Source organism: Punica granatum, chromosome 2 (genome assembly GCF_007655135.1).
Source record: "Punica granatum isolate Tunisia-2019 chromosome 2, ASM765513v2, whole genome shotgun sequence".
Taxonomy (NCBI): Eukaryota; Viridiplantae; Streptophyta; class Magnoliopsida; order Myrtales; family Lythraceae; genus Punica; species Punica granatum.
Window position 1 is genome coordinate 29,299,014 of NC_045128.1, and position 13,009 is coordinate 29,312,022.

General features: G+C 35.8%; 1 protein-coding gene and 1 long non-coding RNA gene across 2 annotated transcripts; one reads left to right on the forward strand and one right to left on the reverse strand.

Annotated features, from left to right (window-relative positions):
• The first annotated feature begins 1,252 nt into the window (after positions 1-1,252).
• Positions 1,253-12,448, forward strand: LOC116194227. Its single transcript, XM_031522986.1, has 6 exons — positions 1,253-1,951; positions 2,225-3,251; positions 9,872-10,318; positions 10,474-10,920; positions 11,031-11,489; positions 11,805-12,448. Exons 1-6 carry the CDS (start codon positions 1,419-1,421, stop codon positions 12,225-12,227), a joined length of 3,336 nt encoding a protein of 1,111 aa, XP_031378846.1. The 5' UTR covers positions 1,253-1,418; the 3' UTR covers positions 12,228-12,448.
• Positions 5,498-6,440, reverse strand: LOC116194229. Its single transcript, XR_004154384.1, has 2 exons — positions 6,203-6,440; positions 5,498-5,609 (listed from the first exon to the last, which is right to left on the reverse strand). It is a non-coding gene; the product is annotated as an uncharacterized LOC116194229 (long non-coding RNA).
• Positions 12,449-13,009: the final 561 nt, after the last annotated feature.

Genomic DNA, 13,009 nt, shown 5'->3' on the forward strand with positions numbered 1-13,009 from the left:
GAGTGCGGGGTCACGGTACCGTCACTACTCTGTTGCGAGGAAATGCAACCCTATGGCTATATTGATTGATTGTGCTGTATATTGTTTGTATGATCTGATTGCTATAAATGTGATGATTGTTGAGGTTGTCTGAAGATGTTCTGTGAAAATCATGTTGTTGCTAGAGCTTGATCTGTTATGTGATTGTGTTGTGAGGTTTATGGAATGCTAATGAATGGATATTTAATATTTATATGATATTAGATATTAGAGAAATAGTTGGAAGAGTTGTGTGTATTTGTTATTAGTAGAACTTAATTTAATTACTATATTGGATATGATTATTATTGTAGTTTGTATCTATACATATATATATATACACTGTGTAATTGTGCGAGTGAGCTGATAGTTGTATTGGATGAGATTGTATCATTTATTTGCATATTTGCTTGTTTGAAATTAAATACTTATTTAATAATAAGTCATTTTGCTTTGGAATATAGTACTCATTGAGATGCAGCTCACACTCTGCATATATTTTTCAGATGAACTAGGAGCTATACTAGCAGCACATGAGAGCGCTTTTGATATCGGGGATTGGCTTGGAGGACTAGGTAGAAACGTTAGTTATTTTATAAGTTATTTTTTTTGTATGGAGTGTATTTGAATATGTTACGACCTAAAATTTTTGTTTAGTTTGGTTTAGTAATTGATTGAGAAAAGAAAATTACTCTCTTTTGAGATGTATATACATATTAGAGCTTACCATATTGGTTTTATATTTTTGAGAGTTTATGGAAAGTCAGTTTTAGGTGAATAGTTATGTAGTAATGAATATTGAGGAAATATAGGAAAAATTCAGTTGAAATTGCGGGTCGTGACAGCCATTCACATTTTTGGCTCGAAATCTGGAGTCAGCATGATTCCGTGATGGTTAAATCACCGAAAATGTTCCCTTGTGGGAAATCCGGATAATGGGAAGGTTCCGTTCAGTTTAGGACTTAAAGGAACTGATTGCCGAAATGTTTCAGTTCCGTAACTCTGATAGAGAGCACTTCTATGAAATCCATAGATCATTGACATGGCAACAAACACAAAGGCATCTAGGCTCCGTTTGTTCACGGAAAGTATTTTAAGCAAAAATGAAATCCTCATTTTCCTCTGTTTGGAAATGCAAAATTAGTTAGTCAACGGGAAATTGTTTTCAGTCAACCTTCCAACTACAGGCAAAAGTGAAGAAAATGAATTGATGTACAGCACAAGTCTCTTTCTTATCCGAGCCCACCTCACATATCTTTGCAAGCACATGGAGATGACTTTCCTCGATACCATTTGAAAGGCTGAAATTGCTCATCTCCTCCCCGTCTTACGCCACTTGACATCTTTAGCATTTAGCAAATCAAAGGATGCTGCCCTGGCTATAGAGAAAAAAGGAAAGGATGGAGCCCCAACCCCGGCCTCCTCCGACTCCGTTATCGCCACGGACACGTCAGCTCACTGATTTTACTCAGCCTGACTGGAAGCACGACGTGTTTGTTAGCTTCAGGGGAGAGGATACGAGAAAGGGTTTTGCGTCCCACCTCTTCCACGCCCTAATCCAGGCAGATATCCGCTGCTACCGGGACATTGAGCGGGCAGAGAGGGGGCAGGTGGTGGGACCTATGCTCATTAGCGCAATCCATCACTCCCGAATCGCTATCATCATCTTCTCCACCAACTATGCCGACTCCAAGTGGTGCCTCCAGGAACTCGTCGAGATTCTCAATTGTAACGAGATGTACAGAGATCATGGCCACGAGGTAATACCTATTTTCTACAACGTGGAGCCCTCCGAAGTTCGGAACCAGTCGGGGAAGTTTGGGGAAGTATTCAATAGGAGTTCGGCCAAGGACCAGCCGGAAAACGAGGCTTGGAGAGTTGCCCTCAGAAAGGCTGGGACCATTTCATCTTGGCATGTGGGCAATGACGCAAGGTGGGTACGACATAATAAGTTTCTTTTCTTTTGTTCATTTATTCATTCATTTTGGGCCATACGTGCAATCTTGCTATTAAATGAGGAGAAAGTCCACAATTGAATCATTTAAAAGCGGTTCAAATGGTTCAACACTTTTTTTTCCGTTTGAGTAATTAAGGTCTTGAGTGTGTGCTAGTGCTACATATAAGACTTCCATTCTTATTCCGTGTTCCTCTTTTTATGGTTAACAGTGACAGTTGTATGCATACAAAATTATAATTATTACTGCAGGGACGAAGCAGAATTCATTGGGCTCGTTGTGGGCGACCTTTCCAACAGAGTTTTCTATTTTCGGTCTCCCTATTTTACGAACAATGCAGTGGGATTAGATCACAATGTTAAACATTTAATCTCTAAGTTGAACATCGGGAGTGATGATGTCTGTATGGTCGGGATATATGGTACGGAAGGTATAGGGAAAACTGCAATTGCGAAAGCTATCTGCAGTCGTCTTTATAACAAATTTGAAGGTGTCAGCTTACTTAAGGATATTCGACATGCGGACGAGGAACAAAAACTTGTTAACCTACAGAGGCAACTCCTTCAGGATATCTTAAAGATAAAACAAGTCATGTTGTCGGACCGAAAAAAGCACAACATGCGTGAGATTAGGATACGGCTGTCTCAAAAGAAGCTACTTCTCGTTCTCGATAACTTAGACAAGAAGGAACAGCCATACTTTTTTACAGGAGAACGGGATTTCCTCGGACCTGGAAGTAGAATTTTGATAACCACGAGAGATGAGCAACTGCTGGATGACCTCGGAGTCCATGAGAAGTTCATGGTCCCGGGATTGAATCCACAGGACTCGCTTCAACTCTTCTTTCATCATGCATTTGATCAGGGCCATCCCAAGGAAGGTTATGAAGAATTGTCCAGAGGTCTTGTTCATTATGCCGGAGGGATCCCGTCAGCAATTGAGACTTTCACCGATTTTCTTTCCGGGAAAGTGAAAGATGAATGGTATCAGATAATCGAGAAGTTGGTCAAAAATCCTTGCCTTGATTCACTTGGAGTATACCTGACATCAATTTCTCCGATCGTACCCTTCAAATCTGTTGGTCCATGTGGAGGTTCTGGTGAACCTTTTGATGACGGAGCACATACCACTGTCAGGAAAATCTTTGTCCTCTTAGGATCTGTGACGCGTTCGATCACTGTGATGCGTTCGATCACAATAGAGTACGATGATGATGGATCTTTGGTTCGTTCGTGTCAGCATGGTGGATACGCTCCTGATTCTAGCATAGTTCCCCAGGTTAGTCCATTCTTATTTATATATCTATATATATATATTTATTTATTTATATAATATAAATACTAGATTTATATAGGCGCAGCATAGTACGAAATTTTAGTTGATAATAAATAGAAAAAAAGTACATTCCATTATTTCCATTAAAACTTGAGAAAATTTCGCTTTTGAAGTTTTACCTTTATTTATTTATTTATGAAATATATAACATGCCGAATCATGTAAAGTTTTGTTCTATTAAAAAGAACTTATAAATTTTACTTATATCAAAAGTAAACTTTAAAAGTTCTGATTAAAAAAAAAGAATGGGAAACTGGCTGTGCGTGAGAAAAGCAAGCAGCGGTTCACTGAAGAGAAAGATGAGGGGTGAATCGCGGGACACGTGTAATCTAGCGGAGAAGAGACAAAAGAGGTGTGCTCTAAGATTTATCTAGCCATAGAACCTGTGCATTACGCGAACGTTTATTTATATTGTTAATATTATTTATATTATAATACAAATATTAGAAATAAATAAATATATTGGGATTAGTTACATTAATTTGTATCTAAATAATTTTTAAAAATCTCCTCGGGAACATGTAATAATATTGTAAATACATTATAGAAATTTAGAAAAAATTTAAAAAATGTCCAAGTTTATATTAATGGATAGGCTCGAAAAGATGACTCAACACGAGTTGAGGCACACGAACGGAAGAATTCCGTGAGTCCAATATGCTTATGTGGAAAGCCCTCATTGCACGAATAGAAAAAATTCATGAAAGTAGTTTGAATTTATATATATATATTAATGACATCCATGCATTGCCCGGTAATATTTTATGAATATTTATATAACCAAATATAAATAATCAACATTGATGCCACTAATAAGTATGAGAAAAAAAAATACTTATGTAGATATATCGATATAAAATGTGACTGCAATTAAAAAAAGTAAATTTATGACAATAAACATATACTTACTCTAATATTATTAAAATTGCGAATAACATATATATATATTGAAAGATAAAAATTTAACTTGTAATATGTGTAGGCAGATATCGTCTATGACTTAAAAGAGTAAATAAATGAAAATGAATGGAAAGATTATGCAAAAAGATGAATTTTCATGTCATTTAATTAGTCATAGGATTTCGTGAACTGAACTTGAAAAGATATCTCTCTATCTCAAGGAGTCTTTGTAAATTGTCAAAATTTTCTTTTTATTTTTCAAAAAAACTCATAATTTAATATAAATATGTACAAAGAATATGGACATATATAAGAAAATTCATTGAATATGGTACTAATAATATATTGTTTAAATTCAGTTAATTGAAAATGAAAAATCAATTAACTTAGAGCATATAAATATATACAAATATTATGGACAAATATGAGAAGATTCATTGAGTACATTACTAAGATAATGGGGATAATTATGTGAAATCAACAAAAAATAACTGTTGGGCGACACCAAGTCCTTCCATTATATAGTAGTGTGTATATATATATATACTCTAATTTACAAAGAGAGATCCCTCTTTCGTCTCACTTTTCTCTTCCCAAATTGCCCATATTAAATAGACTTAGATTGATAATAGCAATCGATTTAGATTTAAAACGGTAAAATTTTTCAAAAAATACCCATCTCTTTTTTTCGATTGTAAGGGAGGCCCATAGTCATAGTATAATGAAATAAAAATTCTAAATGTCTAATAAATAGATACGGATAGTCTTACTTGAATATCAAACCTTAAACATCTTGATTACCAGACGAAAGTGTGCGCTTCTACGTTGCACCAACTTTGACATCCATCTCGTTTTCCCATCTTACTTTTCTCTCTTATCTCTCCTCCCTCATTTGTCGCCTTTTTGGGAGTTTCTTTTCTCCTAAGAGCAGTTATTCATTATATATAATGTTATTATTTTTTACTAATCCAAAAAGGATAATTTTATCATTTTCATTAACTTGTAAATTATCAAGAGTTGTCCACCATTTCCAAAATGTCAATTAGGGGTGTAAACAGGTACGTATGAGTGGTTTTTTTTCAAAATATTACGGCCACCGTTTAGTTCGGATTGATTTTTTAGAATAAAAAGACCACCTCGAATATCATCTGGTGCTATGAAAATTCGACCGCCCATAATTTCGGTTTTCCGGATGATTTTTCCGAGGACCCAAAAAGTAAATAAAACCCGTGCTAAGTACTGTTAAATCCAAAGAAAATAATCCATTATGTTCTGCAAATCTGTTGCAGTTGCAATTAACTGGCTTCACTTCCGTTGTATCCTCGTAGGAGTTGTTCATCGCTGCTTGGAACAAGCAACAGGCAAACTACAACAATATACAAAGATGATGTCCTTCCTAACCTGAAAAAATTAAAAAAGAAATAAGAAGTTAGCTTCTGGCATTCTTGGTGAAGATAATAATACTACGTGTGCATTGAAGACAGAACTGAGAACAGAGAAGTTCTCTGATGAATAGATAATCTATGTTCTTTTATACCAGAGACGCCATAGGATCAGAGGGTACATAATTATAAAGAGATTAATTATACAACTATTATAACAACATTAACAATTAGAATGATGCTTTTTAAATTATACAAAAGTTTTGACATAACGTTCTAAATATATACCAATCTTCATTTAAATCCTGTATATCAAATTCGGGCTCTCTCTTGCACATTTTACTGTCTCCAAGATACAATAATAATAATAATAATAATAATAAAGAATCTGCTAATGCGTGGAGTTTTTCTTTCGGTGCCTGATTATTTAGCCTATCTTGTCTTATGGGTCTTTTCATATATAAAACAAAATAATCATATATGAATTCAAAATATGTAAAATGATTTATTGAATGATCAAATTATACAAACATATATGATTTGCAATCTCCTATATAGAATACAAAAGCCTACGTAAGGAAATACAATTGAAACCTGAATAAGAAAACTTACAAAAGTGGAAATTCTTCGGAATTACCAAGGAAGGCCGCGGATGGGAAAGAGGGATGGAAGAGACGATTACATGGAAGAGGAGATGACATATGGAAGAGAAGAAGTGTGCACGTAGAGATGTGTGTCCTTGATGCCTTACTACGTTTCTCTTTATAGGCATCAAAAGTTTTTTTTTTTCACTGCAGACAAGTTCTTGCCATGATACTATTCCCACTTTCTTTCTTTTTTGATAAACTATACATGCTTTTTCATTTTTTTTTCAATTATTTTTCCAACAAAGGCTTGCAAGGCTCGTATTTCTCCATTTCATGATAACTTTGCACATAGGGTCCGCGTGAATTTCCTATAGCTTTACATGGATTCCAGTTTTCATGTCAGAGAGCAATTATAGAAGTCTTGACCTGTATTCCTATCAAAGGATTCCCTTTTTTCTTGTGATATCAGCCCATAGCACTCATCTTCATCATAATCCCCATAGTCTGTCTAACAATTGGGGATTTTTCTCAAACCAGTTGAGAACATAATGATGGTCCAAATGCTCCTTGTTTATCTGGAGCCACCATTTGCATTTGAATTATCGAATGAGCACCGACAACTGTGTTTGAGGATCTGGCCTGCATGCATAGGTCCACATGTGAATCCATGATAATCCAAAAATTTGGTAAAAGATGTAAGAGCATGGGGAAAATGTCCCGGTGAACCCATGATAATCAACATGTCAGGTGCTATCATAGATGTATAATAATCTTTTTGAGATTGTTTCCATATCAACGTGTTTATTTGATATCTGATTCTTCTTCAGCAGAGCTAGTCTTATCTAAGACAATTATAACCTGATTATTTTAGCTAAAATTTTAAGTAATGGTTTGGATGTAAATCCTATCGTAGTTTGGGGTATATCTTGTATGACCGTGTTTTTTGCTCATGAAAGTATGATACATAAATATATGTTGTCTTTTTAATTACAGGTAGAATCTTGCGATTCATGTACGATTCTACAATTCACGATTCTACGACCCTTGACCGATTCTAGGTAGAATCGTGATTTTGACAACCTTGTTTGGGCATGTAGATATAGTAGCTTATACGTTGAATATAGCTGAGGAGATTAAGGATGATGACACATTGAACTGCATGGAAGCTATTCAGAGCAGGAACTGAGTGCAGTGAGGAGCAGCGTGACCAAAAAGATGGAGTTTCTTAAGAAAAATTAGACATGGGAGCTTGTTAAGTCTCCCAGGAGTAGAAATTGTGGGGTGCAAGCGGGTTCTTAAGAAGAAGAGGGGATTCCTAGTGGTGTATTTTGACAGTTAGAGTGCTTATTTGATTGAGTAAGAACCAAGTCTACCATAAAGAGAACTAAGCATATCAGCATCCAATATCATTTTATCTGGGAAATTACTAATCGTGGAGTACTACAAATCGAGAAGGTCGGGACAACAGATATTCCATCGGACATTTTCACAAAGCCTATGACCATGAACAAATTTAGGCATTGATGGGACTTGGTTAGTATTTGTAGACCTTGAGGTGGAGCCCTAAGGGAGCAAACAAAGAGCAGGAGGAGTGTGAGGCCAAAACGATGCACGGTGGAGAATTGTGGAAATGTTTGTCGCTTTTGGACCATAAGAGACTCGAAGTACTCTACGAATGAGATTCAAACTTGCAATCTCTTGGTTGATAGAAGAGGGCATATGCCATTTCGATGTATCCTCTTTCCCTCAAAACTGTTTAGTTTTTATTAGCAGTCAAAGACAAACATTCTTTTTGTTTTTTTTTTTAGGAAACTCACAGAGAAACTACTCGTATTGTTAAAAAATTACAGATATAGTTTTAAAAACTACTCAAAGACAAACATTATTTTTTTTAGTTTTATTTTTTTAGAAAATTACAGATATAGAGGGTTTGTGTAGTGGCGACACCATCGACTTCGGGAATTGATCGATGGCCGGGTTGATGAAGGCAATCCCCCATCTCTAATATTTTGAGATTCAAAGAAAATTTATATATCATTATCTAAATTCTGATGAAATTCCTTATATTTGACCCTCTAATCCATAAATATTATCTTCCTCTTTGTCCCTTCAAGGACCTCTCCTCCCCTCACTCCAAATTCTAGGTCCATCCCTAATCAAATTGGAAGAGATCTGTGTTCAATTTCGTGCAAATGACACTCTCTATCTATTCCCTACTTAGACGCATGGGTCTCTAGGTCAGTCGCTATTTTCACATACACTAGAAAGCAACTCGTGCAATGTTGTGGGTCAGGAAATTTTTTCGTCAATCTTTTGCTTCATTATACTAGTCTAAGTAATAGTTTATATAGGAAATAATTGACACTAATAATAAAAATACTTATGTGTAAAATTTATTAATTCTTAATTGCTTTTAAAGGATTCATATTTTTTTAAGAATTATATTAATTTAAATGTCATACTATATAAAAGATAACATTTCGTCCGCTAACATTAATTTAATTTTCAATATTCCTACTCAAAATATCATGATCATAATATAATAGACATTAGGTGGCCCGGTAATTTTAAAAGTATCTCTTGGTCATAGTCAAATCAATGCACAAGTAATGATTAGTCTCAGTCAATAAATTGACATAATCTTCCATATTCAAAAGAATAAAACATTTCTAGCATCACAAATAAAAGGCCTAGTTAAACTAGACAAAAGGCCTGCATTATGCATGGGCTATAGATTTGATGGGCATATTAACAAATTGGTGACAACTATTGAATCGGACAAATAAGTAAAATAACATTCCGTCTCTAACTCAGATCTATACTAAGACTAATTTTTATTTTTTCATTTGCAATTGTATATTTATTAAATTTTATTTCTTATTGATCATATCTTTATTCAAGTTCCTTCATTTTTCTCATGAAGCGATAATGTCTACAGGAAAAGTGAGTTCCCCGTAATACATAGGGTAAAATAATTTTTGTTTTGTTCATTCCAAGGGTATGTGTAAACACGAAATGTGAATTTTTTTTTTTACTTCCTTAACAATATATATTGCATATGACTTTTTTAGTACTATAACGTAAAAAACCTTTGGAATTCAGAGTGTGGCTTAATAATATCATCTGACTTATCGTGTTATGATTGGAGAGAACTCTAAAAGTCATTCAACTACGGACTATATAAATCCTACGTGGCATTATCCGATGATTTGATTTGGCTTTTATAATTACATATAGATATAAATTGGTGATAAAAATATTTTGTTTATATTTAATAAAAAATATTACTAAAGTGCGTTGATTTAAGTGATTCGACTCCTATTTTTCTTAAGCAAAATTTTGGATTCGGATATTGTAAATGGAGAAAATCTCCAATTGGAAGAATTTTACTCCTTAGCGGGCTAACTCGATTCGAACATGAACTATGTGGGGTTTTGTGGTGCAAACTAGCTAGGAAGAATAAATTTTATTCACTTAAAAAACGTAAAATTTATAGTTAAGAGAAAAAGAAGAAGCAGGGTGGGTGCCTAGCTTGGGGAAGCCCACCTCACTCGCCATACATGAGAAAAATGGGAACAGTCGTCACTACATAGTCAAAGTCAATAGTCAAATGTTAATATGAATATATCATCTCATCTGCTAGCTGTTCTACTATGCATGCATCCTCAGGGAAGTTAATTTCAAATGTTTGCAGGTTGCACTAGATTATCCAAATGAGTTCTTGATTTCAATCTCAGGATACATTGCAGAAAATTGTGGTTTTAGAGTAATCCGGTCACTCAAGTTCCATAGTAACAGACGAATGTATGGACTGTTTGGTGAAGAAGCGGGAACAGCTTTCACCATTCCCCCAGTCGATAATGGACGGATCATCGGATTTTTCGGAAAATGTGATAGTAACTTTTTTGTTTCCATTGGAGCTCATTTTGGACCCGTTCCCCATCCATGTCCATTCAATTACATAACACACTTTGACAGTGAAAGTGAAACCTGGGATGACAAAAAGCATATGGATATAAGGCAAATCGATGTGGTGTCCTCTGTTTCAGTGATCGAGTCCATCAGCATCTTATATGATAATTATGGGCATCCACTTGGTCCCTTCACACACGGTAGAGCTGCCGGAGGCAGAAAACACACTGTAAGTGCTGCTCAAGGATGTAGTATTCTAATATTGTACATATAAATATATAGATAAATCTGTCAAAATTTTAATGGATCCATAAAGTAATTGTGGATATATGACCAACACAAAAGTTTGAACTGATCGATGGAAATATCTATGCTCATGTACAGATTAAGCTGGACTATCCGTATGAGTATTTGACATCTATATCTGGATATATAGATAAAATATCAGGTAAAGAACGAGTCCGATCTCTCACATTTCAAAGCAACAAGAGGAAGTACGGACCCTTTGGAGAAGAAAACGGAAGGCATTTTCCAGTCCAATGGAACAGTGGGAAGATTGTGGGATTCTTTGGAACAGTTACTGATGATTCCCAGCTCGAGTCCATCAGAGCGCATCTTGAACCAGTTTCTCATATACATCCCTTCAGGAACGCTGGTCCATTTGGAGACAAAGGTGGTCGCCAGTGGGATGATGGAAATGATAGCAATTTAAGGAAAATAGTTCTTTCTTGGGGACGGGTCATTAATTCCATCATGTGTGTATATGAGAAAGATGGGATCATCGCGGAAGGACTCAGACACGGAGGAACTAGTGGATCAAATGAATCTACAGTTAATTACTTCGATTTAAATATCTTTCCTTTTCTTTTCTAGAGCAGTTTGGGAGGTCTGAGTTCGTTTTATTAACTAACTAGTTTCTTTGTGATCTCTAACATTTGCAGATCGAATTAGATTACACAAATGGTGAATACATTAGCATGTTGTCCGGATATTATGGAAAAGTGGAGGATGTCAATGTTATTATATCTCTCAGGTTTCAAAGTAACTTCAGGCCATATGGACCTTTTGGAGAAGATGAGACACCAATAAATGGGACGTTCTTTAGGACTCCATGGAACATTGGCATGATAAATGGATTTTATGGAAGGAGTGGACGCCGTTTTCTTAACGCAATTGGAGCACATTTCGCACCAGTTTATCATAAACTTCCACTCAAGGCTATTGGACCCTTTGGAGATGACAGCATGCATCAATGGGAATGGGATGATGGGAAACATACTGGAATAAGACAGATTAATCTTCGACAGGGAATGATACTTGATTCCATCAAATGCATCTATGACGATAATGGAAATGTTGGGGAAGGTTCGAACCATGGAGGAAATGGTGGAAGTCCTAGGGTAAGTTGCTGCTACTTTTCGTTTCTCCTATGTATCAGGCAATTCGCTATTGAGTGCATCCTTGGCGAAAGTGAATGGAAACGGAGAGTTGAATGGAATCATCCGCATTTTGTGTAGTGTTTCCATTTCTTTTCCTTTCTGTTCGACCATAATATATAGATTTAAAATGATCAAAGTCCCCTCTCAATCATCTGGCCGGTGCATGCAATCTTTTTTTTCTTCTTTTTTTGTTTTTCAAAATTTTCACTGAAATTAATCAGAGAATCATTAAACATTTACCATTTTAAACTTATGCTTTTACTTATTCTTTTGCAGGAAATTAAATTTGATTATCCAGATGAATATTTGAAGTCAATATCTGGACATATTGGACAGTTAGGGAGTCATGTTTGCGTCAGATCACTCACACTTGGAACCAACAGAAGGAAAATTGGACCGTTCGGCAGCGAGGATGGAACACCTTTTTCTTTTACATCAAATAACGGCAAAATAGTTGGATTTTCCGGAAGCAATTCTGCTTATCTTCATTCAATTGGCATGCACGTCGAACTCTTCTCGGATGACCAGCCTATTGAGGAAAATACTCCAGGGAGAATTCGAGAAACAACCCCAAGACTTCAGGAAGGAAATCGGGAGTCTCATTTTGAGGAAAGTAACCAAGAGAAGAATCTGGCAATAATTTCATCCCGGAATGGCTCCTCTGATGATTCCAAAATGAGCAGCGGTGACAACACATAATGGAAAAATTGGGCAACTATCGTAATTGATTTCTTCCTTTCTTTGCTCTTTTGTTTCCATCAGTAATTGTAATGTCAAGTTAGACAGTCTCTCAATCTTCTATTCAGCAATCTGACTGATTGGGTTTCATTCAATTATAAAACAAAATCAGGAGGACTTTTGATTTTATTCAATTATGTGCTGGTTTGAGCCAAAATAAGCATGAGGATGGAGTCCATGTATATCTGGTTTGCCATATCTGTCTCATTCCATTATTTGCAGCCGTTTTGTACTGCTTTTCTGTCGCACCTTATACTTCCAAATATCTTTTTACTCGTGAACAATCCTTTGATTAAGCACACACTGACTTTGGCCACATTTATGTAATTCCATGCTTAGGACCAGCGTAGGTGGGTCCATGTAATAAAATATAAACCACGGGGGAAGAAATTCTTGAATCTAATGTTAAAAACTAACATATATAAGAGCAAGAGTTTGGCATGTGATGGACCAAATCTCCTGCTCTTTGAGTAAATAAATCAGCGCCTAAGGTATCCAAAGCCAGAAGGAGTGAAGGACCCCGCATTGCTGAACAACATCCATCAAGGAGCCTAAAGAGCACAAGAGATGCTCCACTGATATTACTTTGTCTCTAGGCCGTAACCTGGCGACTTCTTTCTTCAGCACAAGCACGGTAGTCAAATTTATCTTGCCCCTATTGCATTCTTCTCATCGCCTTTCCATAAGAAGGCCCAGCACTTTTGTTCGACCTGCTGTTGCCATGATTAATTTTGTCCGGAAGA

Excerpts from the sequence above, each read along its gene's own strand:
- LOC116194227 (XM_031522986.1), top strand. The coding sequence starts at position 1,419 with ATGGAGCCCCAACCCCGGCCTCCTCCGACTCCGTTATCGCCACGGACA. Across the intron at positions 3,252-9,871 it reads ATTCTAGCATAGTTCCCCAG|GTTGCACTAGATTATCCAAA; the intron begins GTTAGTCCATTC and ends AAATGTTTGCAG. Across the intron at positions 10,921-11,030 it reads GTGGATCAAATGAATCTACA|ATCGAATTAGATTACACAAA; the intron begins GTTAATTACTTC and ends TAACATTTGCAG.